The 27,108-nt window shown below is 37.9% G+C and overlaps 2 protein-coding genes across 7 annotated transcripts in view; both read left to right on the top strand.

Moving 5' to 3' along the window:
• The window catches only part of nek1 (NIMA-related kinase 1), a 29,902-nt gene extending 23,492 nt beyond the window's left edge, over positions 1 to 6,410 (top strand). For 4 of the 6 annotated variants that reach the window (XM_039692964.2, XM_039692965.2, XM_039692967.2 and 1 more), the window contains 5 exons: positions 876 to 1,015; positions 1,093 to 1,442; positions 3,137 to 3,270; positions 3,938 to 4,070; positions 5,201 to 6,410. In XM_039692964.2, the coding sequence (XP_039548898.2) occupies positions 876 to 1,015; positions 1,093 to 1,442; positions 3,137 to 3,270; positions 3,938 to 4,070; positions 5,201 to 5,214 (771 nt within the window). In that variant the 3' untranslated portion in view covers positions 5,215 to 6,410. The remainder of the gene's footprint in view (positions 1 to 875; positions 1,016 to 1,092; positions 1,443 to 3,136; positions 3,271 to 3,937; positions 4,071 to 5,200) is intronic. The other 2 variants (XM_039692968.2, XM_089118587.1) reach the window with 1 other exon arrangement.
• Positions 6,411 to 12,765: 6,355 nt separating this feature from the next.
• Positions 12,766 to 27,108, top strand: part of sh3rf1 (SH3 domain containing ring finger 1) — a 51,438-nt gene continuing 37,095 nt past the window's right edge. Inside the window, exons 1-2 of the mRNA XM_039692182.2 lie at positions 12,766 to 13,268; positions 15,829 to 16,382. Of these exons, the coding sequence (XP_039548116.2) occupies positions 15,963 to 16,382 (420 nt within the window). The 5' untranslated portion in view covers positions 12,766 to 13,268; positions 15,829 to 15,962. The remainder of the gene's footprint in view (positions 13,269 to 15,828; positions 16,383 to 27,108) is intronic.

Genomic DNA, 27,108 nt, shown 5'->3' on the forward strand with positions numbered 1-27,108 from the left:
ATTTACTATTATATTATTAATATTTGTTGAAAACTGATATATTGAAATGTTGACATGTTGAACTGATATATTTGTGAAGCTATTTTGTACATGCACATGACATCTGCTTTCTCTGGGTCAGTGGCAGCACCACGCTTAGGTCTGAATGTACAGTGGGATTTTTGGCAGAGGCATCAATTTACAAGGGTTTAAGTACACAAGAAAGGATAATCTAGGATTTTTTTAAAAAATGTTGCAATGTCATGCACTTTTTCTTTTCATCTTGAAATTTAGCTTTAAATAGGACACTTTTTTCCACTGTGCCTTTAAGACTTCCATGTAAATGCCCTCATCACATGTAAGATCGTTTAGGTATGCTGTTGGGTGTGATATAGTTGGCTCTGCCTCATCGTTCAATGACAACTTCTTTGCAAAGCCTGCATTGCATTGTGACAGGTTCACAAAACAATCCACACTGAAATGTGCCGCACAAACTGTGAAGGTCAGACGGAGACGATCAGGGATGTTGTTAAAAATAAGCTTCAAATAGCTTGTTTCTAACATTAGGATCCTTCTGTCTATGCAGCTACACAGGTGCTGCAGCACATGAATAAACTTCCTGCACCACCTAGATATGAAGTTGTGTTTTGAACTTGTGCCTATTTTTACATGTTCTTGGCTATGATGACACAACCGTGAAGATTGCAGGATGAGACATTTTTGCAACCTATTTTTAATAAACAATCTAAGTGGACTGGGAAGGGAATTTTGCATTTGAAGTGTGACATAGTACACTAAAGTTTTTTTGCTACGTAAGAACATGAATGTTTCTGTTTTCAATTTCTTGTGTGGGTATCTGGTTTGTGATGTAGGAAATCACTTGTGTTTTGTATCAGATGTTGAGGACGTGCTCCTTACCAGACCTCAGTAAAGTGTTCAGTGTTGCTGCAGAAACTGAAGGTGCCGTCGTTCCTAACAACAACCTGGAGATTGAGGATCTGGAGGATAAAGCGGATGAGCAGTCTGAACCTGAGGAGTAAGACACACACAAAACTTAATGCATGGGTACATACTCTCATAAACACCTTCACTTTATGACTGTCTCTGTCTCAGTGTGTATGAGGATGAAGATTTGAGGGAGCTCAGAGCATCTATGGAGAGGCTTCTCCAGGACCAGTGCAGTGAAGATGATGATGATGATGACGACGAAGAGGAGGACGATGGTGGTGGATCCAATGGCAGCCCGGCCGATGAAGAGGCAACTGTTCTTAATGGGCTGGCTAGTGCTGTTGATGACAAATGCAGTCCAGAGGAGGAGTGTTTTAATAAAATGGCCGAGGAAGAGGATGATGTTAGCCATGGTGAGGAAGAGCCAGGAGGGCCAGTTACTAATGGAATGGAGGTTGAGGAAGATGAAGAGCAGAACAGCAGTGAAGGCCAGCTCAATGAGGAGTGGCAGTCGGGTAATGCAATCACGAATGCATCCATAAACAACTACAGCTGTGTATCCACAAATAGAGCACAAAGGCTGAACACATCCTCCAAAACAAGACAACAACTAACTTTATCCGAAAACACAGAGTTACAGCTTGACACAACCACTGATATATTACAATGGCTAACTATATCCATTCAAACAGGACAACAGCTAGATCTAACCGTTAATATGCTGATTTCACGCAGCCGCCATTTTGAAATGGCTCCTGTGGGAAGAAAACCGGAAGTGTCGCCTTTAATCATAGGAGAGTTATGAATGCGATGGCATATTGTTGTGTTTAATGTAGAAATTCATTTTTTTTAAATGTACATACTTTTCTTTCATACTTTAGACTATATACAGTGAAATTCATTCATAAATAAAATTATTTATATATATATATATATAATTCAGAATGTAAAAAAGAAGCTATATACATATCCTATATTGGATATCAACATCCAATAGTGTAAATCGGGGATGCAGCTTGAGGTTGGTAGTCCTAGGCATTGTTTTCTATCTGTACTTCCGGGGCTCTTCTCACCGGAGCCTCGCTTTCGATTTCAAAATGGCGGCTGCGTGAAATCAGCGTATAGAGAAACACAGCTAGACACAAGAGCTAACCATATCTGCTAAAACAGCACAACAGCTAATAATATCCTCTAATCTACATAATAGCTAACTGTATCTTCTAAAACAGCTCAACAGCTAACCTTATCCTCTAAAGCAGCTCAGCAGCTAACTATATCTGTTAAAACAACACAACATCTAAACACAACTGCTAATCGTATCCTATAAAGCACTCTAAAACCACACAACTGCTAACACAGCTCAATGTCTAGACACAACAGCTAACTTATCCACAAACAGCACAACAACTAACAATATCCGCTAACACAACAGCTAACTAGATTTTAAAACGGCTCGTCGGAAGCCGCTGGGGTTAGGTGTTTTGCTCATGGACACCACGACACTTGGTCAGGTGGAACCGGGGATTGAACCTTTCAGTTTGTAGACAATCTATTCTACATGAACCACTGAGCCACTGCCGCCCCACAAAACAGCATAACAGCCAAACATAATCTCTAAAACTACTAACACATAACAACAGTTAACCATATCCACTAAAACAGTACAATGGCTAGACATAACTTACACAGCACAGCAGTAAACACAGCATACCAACTAAATCCATCCCACAAAGGTACCGTAGGACAAGAGCTGACAACATCTTCAAATGCAACTCAAAGGCCTGTCATGTTCACAAACAACACAACAGCTAACCACATCTATAAACACATTACAGATGTTGTTGACACCATCCACAAAAACTATGTCCATAAAAACTCTTGAACTATTGCTGACTGCGTCCACAAACACAAAAGAGCTGTACCCTAAAGACACCAATATCAAATTTCACATTCAAAACTGTTGCTAAGCACACTAGAAATGAAAACAAATATTTATTGAGCTAAAGATATTGTTCTGGCTAATTAAATCTGGTGACTGATTGACTTTGAATGACTACAGCGTGTGGATTGACACTGGCAAATAACACTTTCAATACTGACATAGGCCAGCATAGAATCATTCAATGTTCCACTACAGTACACTCTCACTGTGTGAACTTAGTGATAGATTATAGCATGTCTTTATACCTGTGCATGGGTATGAGTGCAGATGGCAGTGAGGAAGAAGACGATGAAGACCTAGAGCAACAGGACAGTATCTTCAGTCGTCTGGAGGAGCTGCGGTTCCATCTAGAGCAGGCCATGGGCTTTGAGAACTTCATCCAAGCCTACAACAAGATCAAGGTCTGAGTTCCTCCTTTTTGCATTAAATGTCAACTCTCACCATGTCTCCAGTGAGATTCCGTGGTTTTGTGCCCGGTTGAATGCATTGCGGAAATTCTGCATATCTAAGAGGTCTTTAGTGGTCAAACGCCACCAATAACAATGTACTTCTTAGATGAGGACACTCATCTAAGTTTTGTTTTTAGCCTTGGGCTTGGTTCTGGGAATTAGATACAGATGTTATCCTTAACCTTTAAGAATGTTAAATGTGCTGCCTTATGATGCTCTTTATGTGTGGTTTGTCTCACTGGAAGTGTAATAAACAGCAGTAATTTGCTGCAATTTTTGCTGCCAGTTGCAAAAACAAACAAAAAAACTAAAACGAAGAAACTGTAGTCAAAATGACCTTAGAATTCTTAAATGAAAATTCGGTCATAATTTACTCACCCTCATATTGCATATGATTTTCCGTGGATCGGATATTGTTTGGACCCAAGTGTCCTTCAAAGTGTTCTTTTGTTTGCCTCAAAAGAAATTAAGTCTTACAAGTTTGTAGCAGCATGAAAGTGAATAAATAAATACATTTGTGTGGATTATCCCTTTAAGGACTTTAATGGACGTTAATCGGTTTGCATGCGTTTATCCAGTGTAAGATTGTTTTTTGAATGAATTATCTTTGTTTATTTAGGCGATTCATGAGGATGAAGATGAGAATATTGCAATGGGCTCCAGCATGGTGCAAAGCATTCTGGGAACTGAGCACCAGCACTTGTATCCTAAAATCCTCCATTTGGTGATGGCTGATGGAGCTTACCAGGAAGGTAGTGTTTACACACATTCTCGCTCTCTGATCCATTTATGTATACCGTTTCATGATCTGATGTTCTTACATATGGACTAGTTAATTCAGTCAGATCTTTGCAGAAATAGAGCAATATTGCATGGATGGGTATAGAAGAGGGCAATTATGTCATTCAGTGCCGTAATTCAGGTATTTTAAAGAATGCCCTGAGAACATGCATAAACGCACATTCATAAAGAGATACATTGACTGTTTGTTATTCAGACAGTCTGTCTGAATGTGTACACATTTTATGGATACTTTCCCCAGTTATTTTTTCTCTGGTTGCAATCCCTAGACTTACAGATACAAAACAGAAATAAAAGAATAATTAAAAATGAAATGCATATAAATTATAAATATAATTTTTTATTATTATGAATAATAATAATCATGAAATATATCAGGGTTTGAGCTAAACTCTGCAGGACAGTGCCCCTTCAGGACCGAAGTTGCCCATCCCTGTATTATATGTGTATTAAATTATTGATATCACTAACAAAATATTTTTTATTAATAATAACAATACTAACACAATATATATATATATATATATACCTCATCCAGTCATTATTTTTCACTGTTTTTATTCCCTAGACTTACCGATGCAAGACAATAATAACAAAAAATATATAAATTGATAACAATAATAATAATAATAGTAAAAACACATATGTAAACTACATTTTTAAAAAGGTGAGAAAGCAGAATGATTTGCTCATTTCAGATCTTAATACATATGGTTCTTTCCCTAGTCCAAACAGAATGAGTTGTTCATGAGAATGAACAGAATGAACTGCTCGTATAAGCAGTGCCTGCCCGTACTGCAGGGTTTGCGGCACAAGATGCGCTGCATTTGGGTCAGGTCACATCATTTGGGTTAAGGCGCATACATATGTCTGATTGTGTATGTAGCAGCCTCTGATTGATGTGAGGGTATTCCTGGCATTTACACTATGCGTTCAGGGCTAACTCCAGATTATGGACTTTAATGTGACCTCTGACATCAGGAATATAGCCTGGAAGTTTTCTTCTCGTGAGCGAGTTGACTGTCCTATAACAGTTCCTCTGTTTCTTTCTCTTCTGCCCCTCTCTTTCGCTCTCTCTCAGATAATGATGAATAGAAGTTATTCATCCGTCCCGTTGGCAGCCTTGGACAATCTGCTGGCAGGCTGAAGTGTTCCCATGATGCACTCTGACAGGCCGAGGAGGTGCTATGGGGGAAGCGGGGAGTGAGGGAGAGAGAGAGAGGGGGAAAAGGGGAAATGGGCCACTCAAGCATGGGCAGTTTAGAGTCCACGGTTGACTGTAGTTCTACTTCCATATCCCAAGTAACTGAAGCACTTCTCTGTAAATTTTGTGCATATAAATGTGCTGTGGATAATTATATTTAACCAAAGCGTAGCCGAGTGTTAGCAGGCGAGAAGTAATAAGTCTCAGACAGAGATGTCCATGTGTGTCCTCCTAGCTGATGACAGACTGCATGTGAAAATGCTGCTCCTGCTGTATTCACGACAGCTGAATCCATGGAAACTGCTTTTTAAGGCTCTAGACTGGCCAGGGAGGTCTAGTTCAGGGGTCGGAGGTCAATTATCTGCCCAATATCAGGAGTTTGCACACAACAGGCAGTGGGTTTTAACCAGCTGTCTACCTCAGACAACAGAACTTATGGTCTAAAAATACCTTCTTCTCAAATTTTCTGAACCTTTTTGTATACTTTTTACATGTTTTCATAACATTCTCAAATATTATTTAGCCTCTTTTAGGATTTGTCACTGGTGAATCTTAAAGCATTATTTCAGGACTTAACAAAACTGTTATTTAGGGAGAGTTACTATGCATATGAAGTGCACTAGCATACTTGTTTATTAACGAGATAGTTCATCCCAAAATGAATCTTAAAATCTATGACACCACTTTACTCACCCTCATGTCATTTTATACCTGCATGATTTTCTTTCTTAAAAGAAACTGTTTTTCTCCATAGAATGAATGTTGAATAGAATTCATTTTAATTTGGGGTGAACTATCCCTTTAAGAGCTTTTGTTAATGCTGTGCGGATGCTTTGCAGATGCACCTCCAGCAGGATGTGTTGAGATGGCCTCTTTGTTTTAGTTGCTGGCAGAATGTGGTAATTGAAAGTGTACAGAAAACTGTTAAATACGTTGCAACCATTACTTTTTGATTGCATGTCAGGATAGATATATCTATATCTTTGTACTGAAATAAACTTGTTTTGTTTTTTTTAAAGAATGTGCCTGTGTGTGGGTATTTGGCAATAAAACACTTCGCTTTGGATGTAAAACAGCTGAGCTAAAATCAGTTCCCAATATCTGTTTTCTGTTATCTTTTCTTCACCAATCCTCAACCTGATTTAGTCTGGTGAGCTGTCAGTCTGCAGCGACCGTGCAGCTGTCACAAGAATTGGCTGGAAGCACGTAGGGGTTTCCCCTTATCACAGAACACCCATACATACTCAGACAACCACAAACTGTTGTGGGTGTGTGTAGAAGTTGTGTCTTTGCCAGATATCTTGAGTCACGTAGTGTTTGCTTTCATTAAATCAAGCCTTTCTGAACTCATTCATGTGTATTCTGACCTTGTATTATCAAATTCTTTTGTGGATGTATACTACGGTTTAAAAGTTTGAGGTCAGAAAGAAATGAATGTTTATTCAGTAAGGATGAATAAAACTGAGTGACACTAAAGACGTTTATTATATTACATACAATTTCTGTTTCAAGTAAATACTTTTCTTTTGAACTTTCTATTCAATAAAGAATCAAGAAGAAAGCAATGTTTTCCGGTCTTGGCGATAGCTGAGGTATTCAGGGCCCCGGTGCAGGTTGTTTCTTTAGGCCCCTACAATCGTCAGCACCTTTCGCCGGCCCTTATTACGGTTTCCACAAAGATATTAGGCAGCACAACTGTTTTCAACATTGATAATAACAATAAATGTTTCTTGAGTTTCTCATATTAGAACGATTTCTGAAGAATCATGTGACATTGAATACTGGAGTAATGATGCTGAAAATTCAGCTTTGTCCTCACAGGAATACATTTTCAAACAGTTTTTAATAAACGCAGCCAATTTTTAGGAAGACGTATAATATGTTGAACTGCAATTTTAGAAATAGCTGGGTGTCATTAATCACACTGTTATGGTTAATGCTCCTGAAATGCATTTAATTAAAAAAAGACTATCTAAACGACTGCTTACTGATATGATGCTCATTCAACATTGTATCTTGGGCTCGTGATACAAACATTTCAATGAATCTTTGCATTGATATAATGTTCAATATTCCTGGTCAGGAGTCATGGAGTTCGCGGGGACTTTTAATCAAGGCCTGTGGACACTGGGACTATTTAACATGTTCGTGACTGATGAGGTCAGTGGAATAAGGCAATAATAGCACAGCAGAATGGATTGTGCAAGAAAAAGCTGTTATCCTTGTCTCACCCTCACCCTTCCTATAAAATCTTTTACCCATTAATCAAATCCCAGGGGTTGAGTTAATTGGTTTCCTGGTTTAGGTTTCCAAAAGGCGCTATGCGAGTCTCCCATGTATGCAATACATACATATTCACGCTCCGTTTGCCATGCGCACACATGAATGAATCATTTAAGCCTCGTATCTGACCTGACTAATTTCACAGATTGCTTTGTGCCTAATCTAACAAGCCTGAAGGTATAATTTTGCAGTCTTTCTCTGAGAGTGGAAACGCTAGTTTGTTGTACAGTCTCTCGGTGGACTTCTTAAAGTAGGTTAGGTTAAGTTAAAAACCTCCCCTGCGTGAAGGCAGATTAATACTGCTCTTTCATTAACCTCTGCCCTATTAACAGTCTCTGGTGTGGAAACAGACATTCAATATCCTGCTGAAGTTCTGCTGAGACAGGAACGCTGAGATTATCAATAGCACAGGCTGGAAATCATAGATGTAATTAAGGAGGTTAGAGGGGGAAAGACAAAGCAGGATGATGAACTGCTGAGAACATTTGGTGCAAAGAAATGGGTTTATATGGGGAGGTCAACGAGTAGATCTGAGCTGGTGCGAGTGAGTGGAGGTGGGGCTAATTTGCATATTAATCGAACCACGTATACTAAATGAAGCAAGGGTGTAGAATAAAATTCAAGCTATTTTAAGCCATGACAAAGAAAAAATCAAGGAAAAACTTTGTCATTTTGGTGATCAAAGTTGTTTTAAGGGATGAAAGTATTGGGTAGATTTTAAGCAATTTTCAAGTTAAACCAGATTTAACTCAGTTTTAAGTCTCAAAGGAGTAGTTCACTTTTAAAAAAACTTCTGCTTATAATTTACTCACCCCCATGTCATCCAAGATGTTCATGTCATTCTTTCTTCAGTCGAAAAGAAATTAAGGATTTTGATGAAAACATTCCAGGATTTTTCTCCATATAATGCACTTTACTGGTAACCAAACAGTTCAAGGTCCAAAAGACAGTTTCAGTGCAATGTTCAATGGGCTTTAAACGATTGAAGTTAAGCAATGAATATCGGTCTTATCAAAGGAAACGATCGCTCATTAAAAAAAAAAAAATGTTTAAGTTTTATAAGCTTAAATGGTCGTCTTGCTTCATTTTGTGATCTGCGTTCGTGACTCTCCTGTTCGAACTTGTTTATCAAAATGAACAAATCTTTTTTCGTGCCATTTGGTTCATTCAACGAACAAAATGAACGAATTGACTCTGGAAAAGATTCGTTCATTTTGATAAACGAGTTCAAACAAGAGAGTCACGAACGCAGATCAGAGCAAGGCGACAATTTCAGCTTATAAAACTGTTTTTTTTTTAAATGAGCGATCGTTTCGCTTGATAAGACTCGTATTCATCATCTTTCATGACATGGGGGTGAGTAAATTATCAGCAAAAGTTTTTTTTTTTTTTTTAAAGTGAACTACTCCTTTAAGTTTGAAGTTGTTATGACTTAAACAACTAAGTTGATAGTGCTTAAAAAATTCAAGGCAGAAACAGTGAGTTTTTTACAGTGACCACACTAGGATAAGTTGTAACACTGATGAACATGGACAATTTAAAATGTTACATTATAATATAATTCCCATAATTAGATTTTTTTCTAAATATAATAAGTAGAACATAGTTGTGTGTTTAGTTTAGGTTGATTTAGACAATTAAAAGCTAATCTAAATTTAAACTATAAATGTAAATAGTTCAATAAAAATTGTTAAGTTTGCAGTCAGTATTTTATTTTTTATTTTTTTTGCAAAAATTAATACTTTTATTCAGCATATGCATTAAATTAATCAAAAGTGAGTAAAGACAATTATTTGACATAAATGGCAAAAAATAATTTGAAGAATTCTGGAAAAGAAAAGTATCCCAATTTTCACAAAAAATATTTCTTATATACTGGTCAGTAGTGGTCAATAACAATATGGTTCTGATATTTATCATGCATCCCTAATGATTTTCATATTAATTTTTGTCTTTCTAATTATCTTGTAAAACTATATCCTGATTATTTTGTATTTGACATTGATCTTAGCACTGAAGTGAAGGGATTGAAAGATGCTGTCTCCAACTCGTATATGAACGCCCCTCATAAACACTAAAAGTGTGGGGTGTAAGAATTATCCCTGATGCCAAATGCACAGATCAATTCTGGACTGACCGAAGGCATAATATTATACACAATATTATGTCTAGTTGAAGGCGGTTGACCAAGTACTTGGGTTATAAAACATTTAGTTGAGAGCTATGACTAGAAACAGCCAATGAGTGGACTTTTATCATTCAATGAATATCATGTTGGAGTTTCCTAAAATGAAACCAGAGAATATGCAGCAGACTCACAGTTATTCTGTGTCTGATATTAGGTCATGAATTCAGAGTTTTGAAGATTTAGATGGTTGTGGTAGATTGTCACGGCCTTGGAAAACAGATGCATTCAAGCTGCAAAAGGATCCCTGAATCCATTATTCTCTGTCGGAGTAGGCTCTCATGTTTTGAAGGGAAAAAAAATGGTCACATCTCCTCTCTCTCTTTCTCCTGTCTGTTTCTCTCGCTCAACCCCTCCATGCTTTTTTATTGCCCGTGACACAGCTGTCGCCTCAAACGTGGCAGATTCGTGTGGCTGCAAATTGCTGATCACAAACTCACTGGACGGAAAAAATAAAAGCCAACATAACTTTCTAGCATGGCATTTTTTCCCTCTTTTGCATAAAGAATAAAGATGAATAAGGCTATAACAACATGTATATGCTTGCAATTGTGAATCACCTACACTCAAAACAATCCTCAGACTGAGCCGTGACTGGGTCAGTGATAAATCAAAGCAGGCCTTCCCTCCGGGGTTATCCAAGAAATTTGCACCAAGCTTTACAGCCTCTGGCCCTCCCGCAGGGGTGGGCTAAATGACCCCCGGCAACAGTGAAATATGACCGGAGGGCTGCTGCCTGCTCCGCCGGGATCACTTCTGACATCCAAGAGCCGTGCCACCATAAATCTAACTTCTTTATTATTCTCTCTCGCTATACTCTTCCTCTCACATTTTTTTTATTTTCTGTTTCATACATGTTTACCATATTTATTTATTTCTGATTTATTGTTCTCATTAGCCCAGTCATGACAAAACACACTGCACTCGCATGCATATGTGCTCAAATGAGCCCTTCATGAACTGTTTCAGCTCAATTACACACACTTGCTTACCAAATGTTGCCATTATAGTGGCCCAATTTAGTTAAGAGTGCAAATAGCTCACGACGACGTGTTGTAATTTTTCCTCGAGCAGACAAAGGACAAGCCAGACACTAATAACAGCCATTTCAACATCAAGTCTAGCATTGTGAAGCACATTCATCACGTCCTGTTCTCTGTTGGCATTAACATTTTCTGCAGGCTCTGTAAAACTGGTGAGTCAGTACATAAATTGTTAGCATCTACGGGAGTATATGCGCTAGCCTATAAACACAGAGAAGACTCTCATGCTTTTGAACTAGGCTACTACACGTAGTCTATTGCCTTTGACTTATGCTAAATGCAATCCATCCATTCTTAAAAGATATATTACATCATCATGATAAGAGCGAATGAGGTAGAACCCAGATGATGTAATTCCTGTTGACTTTAGGGCTTGAGAACTTTGCCTTCAGTGACAGGTTGACAATATATTGCAATCTTAAAGGGATAGTTCACACCAGGGTTAAAATATTTTCATTTCTTGAAATGAAATAGACATTTACTGAAAAAAATCTTTTTTAAACTTGTTTTATTTTGGCAAAATGTATTGTTTACTTTAAAACAAAAACTAAATAGACTTTAAAACAAAAGCTGCTAAATTGACAAAAAATTACTAAAACTTGAACTAAAACAGAAAATATAAAATAATATCATCTGATTCTAAAATAACAATGGTTCACACAGGAATGAAAATTCCACCATAATTTGGTTCCAAACATTTCTTGAAACACAAATATATTTCAAAGAATGTTTCAACTGTTCATTTGAAGAAAGTCCAATAGGGGTCCAATATGGTTTTGAAGGGGGTCCAATATGGTTTTGAAGCATGTTCGGAAACATTTAAAACATTTCCTGTGTTCCAGGGAGGGGGAAAAAAGTCATATAGGTTTGGAACAACATGAGAGTAAATAATGACATTTCTTTCTTTTGTCTGTGCATTATCCCTTTAACACAGAAGAGACATGATTTTTCTGGAGCATTATTAATGTGCAGTCACATTGGTGGAAATTTCAGAGAAATTTTTCATGCAAATAAAATTGTCAATACTGTTCCTATTCCCTTTTAAATGATTTTCCTGTGAAAAATATTCCTTCATTCCTGAAAGGAATACCAGAGGCTTTTGTTTGTAGGATGACACCTGCCTATGTGGGTTATGTGTATAAAATGGAAAACACCTTTTTTATAAACTATGAGGTATTTGGACATCATCGTGTAACAGGGAAGCATTTGATCTGATATGAACCACAGTCATGTTAAAAGGTCTTTTGTATGGTTTACACATGGGTCAATCTTCTGACAGCCTCACCTTCATGTTAACCTTTGTGTGTGCCAGTGTGCATGTGGAAGGTAGCGGAAAATTGACCTTTGAGCCACAAGCTAGAGGAGAGATGCAAAGATTTGGTGATGCTAAACCTAAACATTTCAGTGGGAAATGAGAGAGAACACTTTTGAGCGAATCCATCTTTAATGGTACTATAATATGAAAATTGCCCTTTTACAAAAACTGATATGTATTGTACAAGGTTAAATGATTTAAAAAGTAGCATGCCATTGCCACACATTTAATTAAGCAGGTTATCATTTTAAAAATAGATTTTTCTATTTGCAGTGTATTTAGCATTTTTATACAGTTTTATTTAAAGCAACAATTTAGTAATTTAGTCAAATAATGAGTTAAATAATATGTTTAATTTAATATTTCTTGCAGTTCATGAAATAGATGTGAAGTTGAGCAGGTTTCATTTCTGAATAGTATTCTTTGCATTGTACTCTGTCACTGCACAGTTTTGCAGGTCGACTCTTGCCGTGTCTGAGAGATTGTAACTTGCTAGAGAATTTAAAAAAAAAAAAAAAAAATCCCCCTGCAGTGACTCTCGTGATTTGTGACACTATATGACGCAGGCGGAGATTCTAAACAAACTATTCTTCCGTGAAAAACGTTGCCCAGTGTATCCACTACGTATAGACTAAATCAGCAAGGTTTATAAATACATTTAGCTTATTTATGGCGATCAAAAGTGCAGAATGTGGGCTGTTTATCTAGGACAAAGCCTAAACAGAAAAAAAACGCAGGCTGCTGCTGCATTCTCTCAGTTGTGCGTTTTGAAAATTTCCCCTCCCGACTACACGTCCGCAGTGTCCCACAGTATCAACAGAGCTCGTCATGGCGCTCGGACGCAGGAACTCGCTTCTCCTGTTTTTCTTTGCTTTCTTCTCAGTTTAATCTACCTGAATCTCCTGGACTTAAACCTTTTGCTGTTTCGACCGAACGACTCAATAGCGATGACCTGTCCTTTGCTGTGATTTACGGACCTGGATATGTAAACTTGTGTCCAACTGGGCGATCAAGATTTCAGGATCCCTTTTCCAGAGCGAATTCCCTACTTTGAGGAACTCGGGAAAGAAACTGTTCTGGAAGAAGAAGAGGAGGAGTGTGAAGGGGCCCTTATTTAAGGTAGCGTTTTCGTGCTCTCACAGATCTCTCCGTAATAATACATTAAATTCAATTTGAACGTCCGATCAAAGTTTGTTAGTCAAACGTACATGGTTACTTACAAGCAACATGAACACGAGTTACAGACAAACGTGTCGATAAAAAGCGTCTGTGTCCGAGTGTGTCGTGCCCTGTATATTGTGACACATCACGCACAACACAACACTATACTTTTTTGTTCGTTTTTTTCCTCTTTCTGCCTTGGTTTTCAAATCTTATTGGTGATGAGTTAGTTGGTTTCAGGAGTTGTTTAAACAGACTCAGACAGCAGTTGTGGGGCCGATATATTTGTACCGCTACGGTTACAATGTAGCTAATGTTTTGTAGTAGCCTAATTAAATTGGGGTTTTGATTTTATTCAAGAAGTTAACGCAAAAGCGGGCGAGGTTGAGTGTTTGCAGTAAATGTTAAAGGGAGTTAAATTAAAATTCTTCATTTGCTCACTATTATAACTGCAACCTGTACGACTTTCACTAAAGATGTTGTGTCTGACGCCCTAGTCACCATTCACTTTTCCATCTTTTCAAGCGAATATTGACTGTGGCTGTCAATGTCCCTAATCTTTTGTATTTTGGGGGGAACTTTCTCTTTAGTTGTATTTGAACTACATTGCCTCACTAAGTATAGGAACATTGTTTTGTTCCATCTATTCTGTAGGCTACAACCATTTAATTTGCTTTGATTTTTGGTTCAGGTTTTGTTGTTCATCATGAGCAAGTAGAATAAAGATGTTTGCTTTGGCAGATCGTTTTTTAAGTCTCTATTCAGTAGGTACGTGAGTGGGGTTAACAGGATAGTGGTGGATGGGGCTCGAGGAGAAACGGCATTGGGAGTATGCAGTTTAGACACGAAGGCTCATTTCGCCAAATGAATAAACGTGACGGTAATTCTTATTTAGTTGTTTAAGCGTAATTCCCGTTGGCAAGTTCATTTCGGGACTGTGTGTTGGACTGAGACTCGAGAACCAGGCCCTGGTCCATTGAAAAAAATAAATAAAACTGAACCGAATTATATTCACGCGTCCATTTCTCTGTGATAGTATTTCAAAATTCTAATACGGTACAAAAATACTCAAGTTGAGATCCAAATGACCCCATGTAAGTTACACACAGCCTGCTATGCACTATGTGCTCTTCAATCTATAGGCACTTAACTGTCAGAGCTTTCCTCATGTTTTTGTTTTTGATAAAATCACAGTTGGCTTATGAGTGCATAGTGTACATTGGGTCATTTGAGTATGGATTTTATAAGGTTTTAAAAACGGGAAAGCTGTGACAGTTAAGTAATGAAGTGTCCGACATTCCACGTCTAGTTTGTCCTGTTAAGTTAATTAAAAGCAGCATAGAACAGAATAGTGCGAAAGTACGCGAATTGGGACGCTCCTTCAGTGTTTAATTACTGGTGTGTTGTTATCTGCATCTGCAGCGCGAAGCTTACAGCGTGTCCTGTGTAGTCCATTTCCCGAGCGAATGATTCTTATGCACCGGTTCCTTTTAGTGAATCAAAAAACACACGGCTTCAAGTGTGGTCCGATTGCCGACTGACTGAGTGACTCTTATGAATTGATTCATTTTAGTGTACGATTCGGTTAGAACCTTCGTTGTGTTATGTTGTGATTAGTGTGACATTAACTAGTTTAGTTGCCGACTGGTTGTTTATATGACAACGTGTATAGTTAAATATACATTTTGAGTTTTGTACTAATCAGTGGTACACTCTTAGAAAAATGGTACAAAAGCTGTCACTGGGGCTGTACCTTTTCAAAAGGTACACTTTTGTACCTAAAGGGTGCATATTGGTACCTTAATGGTACATTTTAGCACCTAAAATTTACATATCAACACTTAAAATGTACATATCAGCACCTAAAATGTACATATTAACACCTCAAATGTACATATTAGCACCTTAAAAGTACATATTAGTACCTGAAATGTACATATTAGCACCTAAAATGTACATATCAACTCTTAAAATGTACATATTCACACCTAAAATGAACATTAGCACCTGAAATGTACATATTAATACCTAAAATGTACATATCAGCACCTAAAATGTACATATCAGCACCTAAAATGGAAAAAAAAAATCATCATTTGAAAAGGTACAGCCCCAGTGACAGCTTTCGTACCTTTTTTTCTGAGAGAGTGTATTTTACAAAAAATAATCAAATATCTAACCAGTTTTATGCCTGTAAATATGTTTAGCTGTTTTTGTCTTTGGTATTTTTATTAGTTATTGACAGTTATTGTATTGCACTTTTGCCACTTGAAAAAAGTTTCAAGCTTATTTTCTACTCCAATTCATACTGTTCCAGTGCTGTTTGTGTCAAGTTTGTTGTCCATTTAATGGACGTTTTTGATCATACTAAATTTTAGAAATTAGGTTTCTTATTACACTCCCCTTAAACATCTTCATTACATTGCTTTCCCATGCGCCTGCTATTGAATTCACCAAATATATTGCATGTAATGCTCTATAAGTGTTACATGATATCTTTTTCTTTATTTCTCTGCAGTGAATGCTAGAGATATGATCATGACTGCGGCATGGGAGTGACGTGACAGCAGGATTGGCCTTTCCCTCCAAACAACCTTATATCCACACTCCCACACCATGTGCTTCTCTCTTCGGAGAGACAAAACTGACTGAATGAACGACTACACTGAGAAAGATTGTGTGAGTGTGAAAATGGATGAGTCTGCGCTCCTGGACCTGTTAGAGTGTCCGGTCTGCTTGGAGCGACTGGATGCCACGGCAAAGGTTTTGCCGTGCCAGCATACGTTTTGTCGGCGATGCCTGCTTGGAATTGTGGGGTCGCGTGGGGAACTGCGCTGCCCGGAATGCCGCACGCTAGTGGAGAGTGGCGTGGATGAGTTGCCTAGCAACATCCTCCTGGTACGGCTACTGGACGGCATCAAGCAGAGGCCGAGGAGGACGGGAAGCATGCATGGCACGTGTACTAATGGATCAGCAGCGGCGGGGGTCAGAGCACAGGGTGCCGGAGTTGGCCAGAGGGATCCAGGTCCCACAGGGGCACAGAGGGTCCAGGCCAAGAGCACTCCAGTTAGGGTAAGTTCAGATGGTTTTGTTGGACTCAAACAGTCCCACATGCCAGACAGATCTGATACAGTTAACTTGCTTTTACATTCATAAAAACTTCAATGAATGGATTTCTGTTAGCTTAATGGTTATATCGGTGGAGAGAACCGATTCTTTGGCCCATCTCGTCTGGTTATAAGTGGTACCGCACTATTGGTGTAAATCAGACCAAGGAGACTTCCTGCAAAGCCTAAGCTTGAAATGAAAGGAAGAAAAATCTCTGAAATAATTGGGTGTTTAGGGAATTTGAAATGTTTCTCTGTTGTTCACTCTGTCATCTTTATAATTATTTTGGTTAATGAACTCTAAATAAAGAGTTTGTCTTGGATGAGTCTAATTTACATTCAGGAAAATGAATACTGGGTGGACTGTTTCTTGGAGTTTAGAAGAAACCACTTTCTCCGATGTTTCGTTTATGTGCACTTAAGTTCGATTTGAGTCGGACTAAAGCAGTCATTGTCATGTAAATGCTTTAGTCTGAATGAAATCGCACCGTTTTGGTTTTTGTGAATTTGGACTAAAAGACCTAGATACTGCAATTGTGACATCTTGATTTCTTAATTTTCAAAACTAAAACCATTTATTCTGCTTTCCTCTTTAGTGCACAATTATAGAGGTCTACTAGTTGATAATTACTCTGGATAATACTTTTCTTATTTTTAGCAGAAACAAAATTAAACCAGGATGCAATATTGAAGGTCAATACTGATTCAATAAGAGCGTGATACACTGTTATCATGATATTTTGTCTAACATTAGCAGCTGAGGTAAGCCTTCTTCCTTGCTGAGAGAAAGTCGCATTAACTGCATCTTATACAGCAGTTTTGTTGTTGGGTGTGTTTGTGTATTTGGATGTCTTATTTTTTTTTCTATGAGAGGGAGAAAAAAAGGCAGCAAAAACGCTGCAAGCGGACACCATTGTGTTTGTGGCTGTTGGTGTCTGAGTGGGAGCGCACACGTTTCTGCCAGTTTAACTTTCAAACAAAGTGTCCCTCCGGATCAGGATAGTTGTCATAGCAGCAGTTTTGTGATTGTGTGTTTTGTTTTGTTCCACCTTTTGGTTTTGCACAGTAACAAAACACAGGTGTCCCAACTATCAAGCCCTCTGTCATCTCTCCCACACAGACTTATGGGACAGAAAGAGGCCTCCACCCAAAGCATGATGGGTGGCGTTCTAAGTCAGACATCTCCGGTCTATAATCTTTTAATATCCTCCTTTTGTTGTTCATAAACATCAGTGCTGTGAAATGACAGCTGGATTGGCCTAATAAGATAGTTGTCCCTCTCATATTCAACTAACTTAAGTTTAAAAGATAATCTTATTTTCCTGTCTTCAAAAGAACCTCATCAGGGGTTTCTACTCTGACTCACTAAGTTTGACACTCTTTGTCTCCCCCACAATCTACGGCAATGCTATTTTTCATTATATGTTTTTTTTTTCTTTTGCCATGAATTGTATTCATTTTGTATTTAAATAATGCATAAAATAGATCATGTGTCCGTAAAGACCTTTTGGAATGTTTCAAAAGTTAAACTAATAGATTATTTTCAGCTTTTTCAAGTGTTTTCAGCATTGAGAATAAAAATAAATTTACTAATAATCGACTAATGGCTACAATGTACAATTAACAGTCAACTAGGAAAATCTTCAGTTGGGGGCAACCCTACAAATTAGTATGATTTCTTAATGAACATTCAGCTTTGCCGTCACATTTTGAAGTATAAAATAGAAAACGGTTATTTTAAATTGTTAACTATATTTCACTATAACTGTTTTTTTACTGTATTTTTTTTAAATCAAATGCAGCCTTGCTGAGTACAAGATACTTAGAACCTCTTTTCTGTGAATATCATCCATTGTTGGTTACTACACTGTAAAAAAAAAATATTGTTGGTTTAACTTAAAAAATTAAGTAATGTAGTTGCCTTAATTTTAAGTTGATTGAAATGAAAAAAGTGAGTTAATACAATGGAGATTGATTTAATCTTTATCGGAACTAAATAAATTATTTAAGTTGATTTGACAAAAGAAAAAATGTTGTGAAACAAATCTTGAAAATATTTTTTACAGTGTAAATCTCGATTATTTCACATGCACGTTTCTTTACATTTTGAAGATTCCGTTATTGGATGATAAAATCACTTCTTTTCAGTCTGTTTTCTATTTCTGTAAACTCTTGAACTGAATTCAAAACCCACTATTTTTAAATTTGCCCTTCTTTGGAATGATAAAATCCTCTGAGGCCCGTCCACACTACTGCGTTTTCGTTTAAAAACGGAGAATTAAAACGAAAACGATCTCCGTCCACACTAGTGTTTTACCTGCGTATTAGAATTTATCTCCGTCCACAAACAACTAAAAACGTGGATCACGTGACCATTCACCAACACTGGGCATGCGCGCGCCGGTGTAAACAGTGGTTGGCGAATCAGGGAAAGATACGTCATGACTGATGACACCCAATCATAGAGCCGAGCGTGAGCCTCTGCGTCATCGTTTGTAAACTCCTCCGTTTTGTCTCGTCCACACTAAAACGCCCTCCGGAGATTCAAAACGCAAAACGCAGCTGCAGCGTTTCTAAACTTCTCCGTTTTAGGTCTTCGTTTTTCCCGTTTTAGTGTGGACGGGAGGTGCAAACGTAGCAAAAGGTCTCCGTTTTTAAACGAAAGCGCAGTAGTGTGGACGGGGCCTAAGTGATTACACTTATTCTCCCTTTAGTTGGCATCACTACATTAGCACCTCCTCCTTATCCTATACCCTCAGAGGAAGACTACATCTCTGAAAATAATCAAATCTGATTGACTTTCCCCACACACACTCTTTTCTAATTAGCTTTTCAGTGTACATATCATGCTTTAAGAACACAGTCATTAGCATTAGGCTGTTTGCCAGAGCCGACGGAATCCAACAAAGTGAGGTAATGTAAGGTTGATCAACACCAAATTTGTTGAAAAAAAAAAAAAAGGTTTTCGTTAACTCTTGCATGAGCAAACTTGGCAGTGATTGTTTCTTATCTTCTCTCTCTTTGTGCCCACTGTGTTTTCGCACGCTATCCTATTTAAGGGTGTATCTGAGGTGCTGTAAACAGCCTAGCTGTCGGAGGAATGGGCTTTTTGCAGCAGTTGTAGCTTCAAACAGAGCCTGTGATTCAAGGACCAGGAATGCATCTGAGACGACATGATAACAGAGATTGTGTGAGTGACAGGTCAGTTATTTAGGTCTTCAGTGAGGTTTTGTTAAATCTGACGCATGATATGCTTTGCTATGGAGATGCACAAAACACGCACTCACGCATGGAAGCAAACTAGCGTTAAGGAGAAGAATTCCTCCCTGGTTCAGGAATACAGACATGCAGACATCCATACCCCTGAGATCTTGGTTGTCAGATGTTGCGTTATGTGGCTGTTTCTGCACCTGCGCACTAGATTACAGGAAGTAGGTGGCATATTTTACCTGCAGTCTAAAAAAAAAGTGTTGGCTTAACAACAACAAAAATGAACACAATCGTTTGCATCAATCTTTTTGAGTTATGACAACTTTGAACCAACAAACTACATTAAGTGAGAGAACTAAATAATTTGTAAAGAAATGTAGAATTATAAAACAGCATTAAACAAACTGTTATTTCCCTTCACTAAAAAACAAACAAAATAATACTTTTTCAACATTTATTGTCTTTATCCAGTCTTATCCAGCGAAGCATGCTGGTAACTAGATATCCGCTGCCAAATATCCAAAGTTATCAAGACAATCTCATTAAGTTACAACAACTTAAAAAAACAGATAACGCAAAAATTTGACTTAATGTAATGATCAGCATCGAAGTCATGGTAACAGATTCCCTCCATTACTTTTTAGAGTCACAGTTGTGAATGCGATTTTGCAGTGTTTACTGAACGTCATTTTCCAGTGTATTTCGATTCATGAACATATGATTTTCTCCTGTTATTTTTTAATGAATCTGAGACATACAAAGTTACCAATGTAGCCTGGTTCACAAACAAATTACTCTTAGGAATCCGAAACATAATGTCTGACAAGTATGGTCAGATTCATGAATCAGAGACGCATAACCTGACCAGTTTATTATAATTCACATACAAATACCTCGTTTTGAGCCATACCTTGGTAATGAATCAGAAATATGCAACCTGACCAATTTGTTCAGATTCATAAAACAGTATAGTTCAAAATGAATAGTTTAAAAACACTGGATTGAATTGATCCAAAAGACTTCCATTCTAACAGAATTTTACTCAAATGAATTTAAATCAAATCAGAATGAAAATGAATCATGAGAGCTTGTGAATCAGAATTGAAATGGGAAGTCATTCAATACCTATTTGATCAGTAAAACCACAAGAAGTGATCAAATACCCCAAAGTGTCCCAAACAGTGAATGCTTTTGCTTGAGATGTGCATTGGATGGTCCTTGGGCCTGCTGTCTGAAGCTGAAACCATGCCATCCCTGGACCTCATCCAGTGGGTTCAAGTGTTTCTGAGGGGGGTGCGGGGACACGCAGGTGGACTCCATGAGCCGCTCAAAAGCTGAAAGATCAAAGAACGCACTGATACCCATGAGTCCCAGTGGGCAAAGGGTGCCGCTCCCCTCTCACCTCTCTCTTTCTGATTTTGTCTTTCTCCGTCTGATTTCTATCAGAGCTGAAGAATAGCAGGAGGTGCGGTCTAGCAGACAGATGCATAACAGCTTATTGTTAGCGGCCACCTCTGATCTGACAGACTCAAGGCAGTGAAGGGGTGAACACCATACACTGTGTGTCTGCGTGAGGCGTACGAACCCCTACAGCTGTCTTTTAGATTTAAATAAGAGTCTGAATAGGTGGGAAAGAAAACGAAGGACACTATAGGACTAAGGATCAGTCATTTTTTATGTTTTTGAAAAAAAAGTCTAATTATGCTCACCAAGGCTGCATTTATTTGATAAAAAATACAGTTCAAACAGTAATATTGTGAAATGTTATTACCATTTAAAATAAGTGTTTTCTATTTAAATATATTTAAAAATGTAAGTTATTAGTGTGATGTGAACTATTACTGATTCAGTAGCTGTTGGACCCTGATAATCCGACTGTAATAGGACATAATAAGCACATTAGTCGGAATGAATAGGCCAAATCTGATTATAATTTCATTCCGATTGTAAGAGGTGGTTTAAACATTTTCTAATCCGATCGAAAGAACATGTAAATAATTGATTGGGTTGAAAACCTAAACCGGAAAGTACTGTCCACTTGCAATTATAAATGACTGTCATTTTAAATTTCTCTTTTCCACTCAACGTCTGTGAAGTGCATCGGGAAAACTGCCCACCAGTCCTTGTTTCGTACTCATCAACTGAGGCCTTGTTTTGGGTGATTCCTACAATTTCCTGACAAATAAACGCGCACATCAGCCCGATCACTTTCATGTAAAAACTACGTTCGGATTCATCAATCACAATGAATTCATTCTGATTGAAATAAAAGGTCCAAGTAAATGTAGCTAGTGTCACATGGTCCTTCAAAAATCATTCTAATATCCTGATCTGGTGCTCAAGAAATATGTATTATTATTATTATATCAATGTTGAAAACAATTGTGTGGCTTTGTATTTTCATAGAAGTCATGATATTTTTTTAGGGTTCAAAAAGATGAAAAAGAACAGCATTTATTTGAAATGGAAATGTTTTGTAATCTAAATATCTTTACTGTCACTTTTAAAATTTAATGCATCCTTGCTTAATTTCTTAAAAAAACCTTTTAAACCTCAAACTTTTAAATGTTTTGACATCTGAATATGTAACGATATGATTAAAATATTGAAACCCCAGCAGCACTATCGGCAGATTATGATAGATCTCTACCTTCACCTCACAGCAATAAGCTGTCTGCTCTTCTTACTTGAAGTTACATTTGCACAAAGTCGCACATTTATCATCTTCTTGACGCTCTCACCACTTGCTCCAATCTTTTGTCAATCCCACAATCCCCTGAGCATGCCTCTCTCAGCTCCCATTGATAATAAATCGAGAAGACCTGCTCCTCTCAGCTCACTCCAAGCCAATGGACCCGCACGTGAAGTTTTACAGGGTGATTCTCCCTACCGCCACTTCGCTGAAACAACTCAGAGGGACGCCTGATGACTAATCACAAGCAGTTTTATTGTGCGTGTGATGCATATGTATTTGTGTGTTTGTGAATGGGTTGCCTGGATGCCGCCTGGGGTTCACCTTTTTATGAACAGACTTTGAGAAGAGGCTTGTGTTCAGTTTGTGTAGGAGGCAGAATGTTCATTGAATTGGTTGTTGGTTTGAATGAATGCGGATCTGTCTTGCCATGTTTCCTGAACTGATTTTATAGTCTTTATTAAATTTAAAATAATACTTTGAATGCAAACACGTAGCACAACTAGTTTAGTGACTTATTGTGAACCAATTCTTTAATGAGCTGCTCGAAAAAAAAAACCTCACCAACATACCATTTGAATAAGCCGGATGAATCACTCATCCGACTGAGCTCTGTTACTGATCATGTCATGTGTATCGAAATGAACAAGACCTGTTTTGTATTGTCTGGTTTGAAAGATATTCTTTTGATATTAAATGATTTTTTTTTATTTGATGAACAGCAAAAATCAATATTATTATTGCTGAGAATGTTTCAATAAGTGTTATTTCGTTACACTACATTGTGAAATATTATTACAGTCTTAAATAAATTTTAAAATGTAATTTATTCTTGTGATGAAAGAGTCTAGTATTCAGTGTTACATGATCCTTCGGAAATCATTCTAATATGATGATTTGTTAAGAAACATTTCTTATTATAAATGTTAAAAAGAGTTGGGCTGCTTAACATTTTTGTGGAAATAGTGTTTTTTAAGGATTCTTTGATAAATAGAAAGTTCAGTATTTATTTGTAATTTTTTATAATATTATAAATGTCTTTATGGTCACTTTTGATCAATTTAATACATCCTTTCTGAATCAAAGTATTAATTTTTTTAACCCTTTGAATGGTAGTGTACATTCAGCATAAACAAAACTCAGCAGGAAACACTGGTGTCTTGATCTTCTGTGAGACTCAGGAAACTGTGCACCAACATAATGATGGTTTAACCTCATTACTTTCTCCTCCTGTTCTGAGACGATGGGACTTGGCTTTCTGTGGCTAGCAGGTCAGCTAGCTTGTCAGAGATGAAACAAAGAGGAACAGCTCCTGGGTCATAGGTCAAATGTGAGAGGTCATGTGACTGGGGTCAGCATTGGAGCAAGAGACAGAGAGCAGTAATGCAATTCAAACCTACTCTTTGATCTTCTTCATACACGCATTCAGAAATGTATTAATATTTAATCAGATTCTAAAGCAGCTTAGGATAAAGGAATGACGTGATGAATCTCCATATCTGGTAGTCAGAAAGCGTTAGCAGCTGCTGTGTTAGCCCGGAGCACACATTTTAAATCTAATATCTTGTTATGAGTGGCAAAATGGTGAAAGCCTTAACCCTTAAGTTTAATTGATGAACGAGTCCTTGGTATCAGGATTAATAATCCTTGTTATCAGGATTATTTAAAGTAATAGATTTAAATTAATCTATTCATTATTGATACGGTCACTGTTATTTACCCTGCAAATTGACACGATGTCTATTGAATCCACTGGTGATTTTCTTCAGTCATTTTTGTCACTGAAAAAGAAGTTAAACATGAAACGTTGTAATGTACATAATTTCTCAAAACAGCATGCTCAGATTTGATTGGATGGACTAACGCCAATTTCTTGGAGTTGGAAAGCACATTTTTATCAGTCCACCTCTAAACAACAACCACTTACAAAGAATAAGAATAACAAAAATAGACAGAATATTTGTCAAAGTTTGCAATTTTCATAGCATTGAAAGAGTGCTTTAATTGTTTATTAAGCTTTTCAAGTTATTTACAAAAAAAAAGAGTTAGTTGGTTATATATATTGATCAAGTGTGAGATGCTAAACAACTACAACAAAGAACAGCTATTATCACCACAGCCCAAAACGTCTGTCTGAGTGCTGGATTACAATCGCTATGAACAAAGTTCATTTTCTGTCTCTTTGCCATACAGATTACATGAGAAATCCTTGACATTTCACCCGGTCGCACACCCACACGCACCCCTTGGGACCGGTCAACTCAAAGTGTTTGTCCGTTAGTGACAGTTTCGTGAGAGCAACCTCCTTGGTGGAAACCTCCTCAAACCCCAAAAGCCCTAAAATCTAAACTCTGCGGGCCGCTCTTTTGATGTGTGAAGCTTTTCCTCTCTCCCTGCCTCCTCTCAGCAGTCTGTTTGCTTGTGTTCGCCTCTCTGTGTTTTTTTGGCGGTACTTGGTGTTTTACGCAAGGAACAAGGAATGCTGTTTATTGCGTCCTGGCACGTATGCAAGTGACATTCCTTTGACCCGCCCCTTTGCTTCCCTGTGGCCGAGTGGGCAGCGTTGACTCACACTGGCCCTTTTTGATGATGTCATGGTTGCCGCAGCAACCTCTGGCTGACCCGTGCCTGTGCCGAATAACCCGTTCATTAAGGCCCTGTAGTCAAGGCTGTACAGATCTCAGTGCAGAGCCCCCCTCTTCTCGCTTTTCCTCAATCTTGTCTCGTTTTTTCTTTCCCGCTGTACTCTCTGCAAGCATATCAGCTCATTTCCCCCTCTCTCCCCTCCTTTTATTACCCATTACTCCCTTGCTTCCATTTTCTTGTTTCATCTGTTTCGCCTTTTTTAATTCCCTCCCTCATTTCTCTCACAGCCATTAGCAGGAAGTCATTCTCAACAGTGTAATGTTTCCCACAGACCTCCAGATGGTTTGTGTTTGAGTGTGCATGTGCATATTAACAATAAATGATGTGATGTGAGTTGTATTTCACAATTTGGCCCACAATTTTTTTGAAAAGCCTTGTGCGTGTTCCTGTTGTTTTCGAGTGTCTTTGAGAGGTGTGTGTGTTAGCATGCTGCAGCTCAGGCAGGTGTTTTGGGGTTTATTGTGTTTTGGATGTGTTTGTTTGTCTATGTTGTGGCTCTGCTGGGTGTGACTGTCCATTTTTCTGCCCTGAGGTTACATAATTTCAGGGCAGGGATCAAAAGACCTAATCAGGTGTTAAAAGCGTAACCATGGAGACTGAATTTTGTTTAGTGGAGAACGCCGGTGGGCCCTTGGGGAAGGGTGTGTGGGTTTCTCTGTCTCTGTGTGTTTAAGTGTCTTCGATGTCAGGAATTACTCATGTCTTTAAGCTGAAACTAGACTAATTGCAGTTTCAGTTCCGGCATGGTTTGCTTGAAAATAGTGTTAAATATTTTGGTGTATGACTGATTTTATTGTTGCGCTGACTTTGTGTTCACGGTCTGGTCCTCATTCAGTTTATTCTGGCTAAGAATCACTTAGACAGGAAGACAACATCTGACTGACTTGAGGAAACATTTTTTGTTTTTACATCATGTTTAGGGACATAAGTTATTTGAGAAATTAATTCTAACTAAAAGTGAATTTGAACTAAACATGGAGACTGAGTATCAATACGGATTTATAGATATTTCAAACTGATCCACAAGTTCTTTGGAAAAGAAGTAGTATGTTTCATGTAATGTTTGACAAGTAGTATGTTTCATGTAATGTTTGATTTCTCTCTGCAAATACTATAGACCCCTTTTGCGCCGACGTCACAGTTACGTCACGGTGCTAGCTGGAGGCAAAACAAAGTGAAAACTGGAGGCGGCCAATACAAACCTACACAGATTCGGCTACATAATAAGGAGCTTAAATTATTGTTACTATTATTAAATGTCATCTTGTTGTGTTGTTTGGTGCAAGAATGAATATGCTGTATCTTGAATTTTTATTTCTAGAAAATATTCACATCATTAAAATCGCACCGTAATGTCACTCTTTACATTGTTGTCGTCTCGGCGCTGGCTCTGCAGGACTGCGGATCATACACACAAGTCTTGTACAGGACCATTCAGCACATAGTTAAAGATTTATATGCCCTCAGTTTCTCTTTATGATCGGTTTCTCTATAAGGTAGGTGTAGAAGTCAGGCCACTCAACCGAGGTAATGTAACGTTAATCCTGTCAGATCGTCCATGCATTGAGTGAGCGTGTAGGCGGCTACGGGTCGGCCAATCTGGTTCCGTCCATTAAAAATAACTTTTGGAAATAAAAATCGCGGTCCAGGAGGACACTAAGTGACCTTGCACATTAAGATAAAATCGGATTTTCTCCAGTCATTCTTAAAGAACAAGCTATTAATACTTGCTAACTAGCGTTAGTGAAGCGGCCAGAGGGATCATTTTGCCTCCACCTAAGCTCCGCCCACAAAAAAACGTCACCATGTTTACCAGCTGAAAAGGGATATATATATTTCACAGGGCAGAAGTTTAGGCTAAATCAAATCAATGACTTGTCTTTTTGGACTATTAAACTAGCACCATTCACAGCGTAAAGGCCAGTTCACAATAAAAACGATAAACTATATTAGTGTCCACACCCAACATGACAAAAAGATAACATTCTATTTATTGTAAACTTGTCCTGCAGTTTTGTCTTCTGACACTTTAATTACTCAGGCTGATTGTGATTGGTTGTTAATGATTTTATCTTTCAATAGCTGTGTCTTTATCGTTACAATGTTTTCGAGTTAGAACTTTTTCTAACTCGAAAAAAAAACG

The sequence above is a fragment of the Pimephales promelas genome, chromosome 13 (genome assembly GCF_988280905.1).
Source record: "Pimephales promelas chromosome 13, fPimPro1.hap1.1, whole genome shotgun sequence".
Lineage (NCBI taxonomy): Eukaryota > Metazoa > Chordata > Actinopteri > Cypriniformes > Leuciscidae > Pimephales > Pimephales promelas.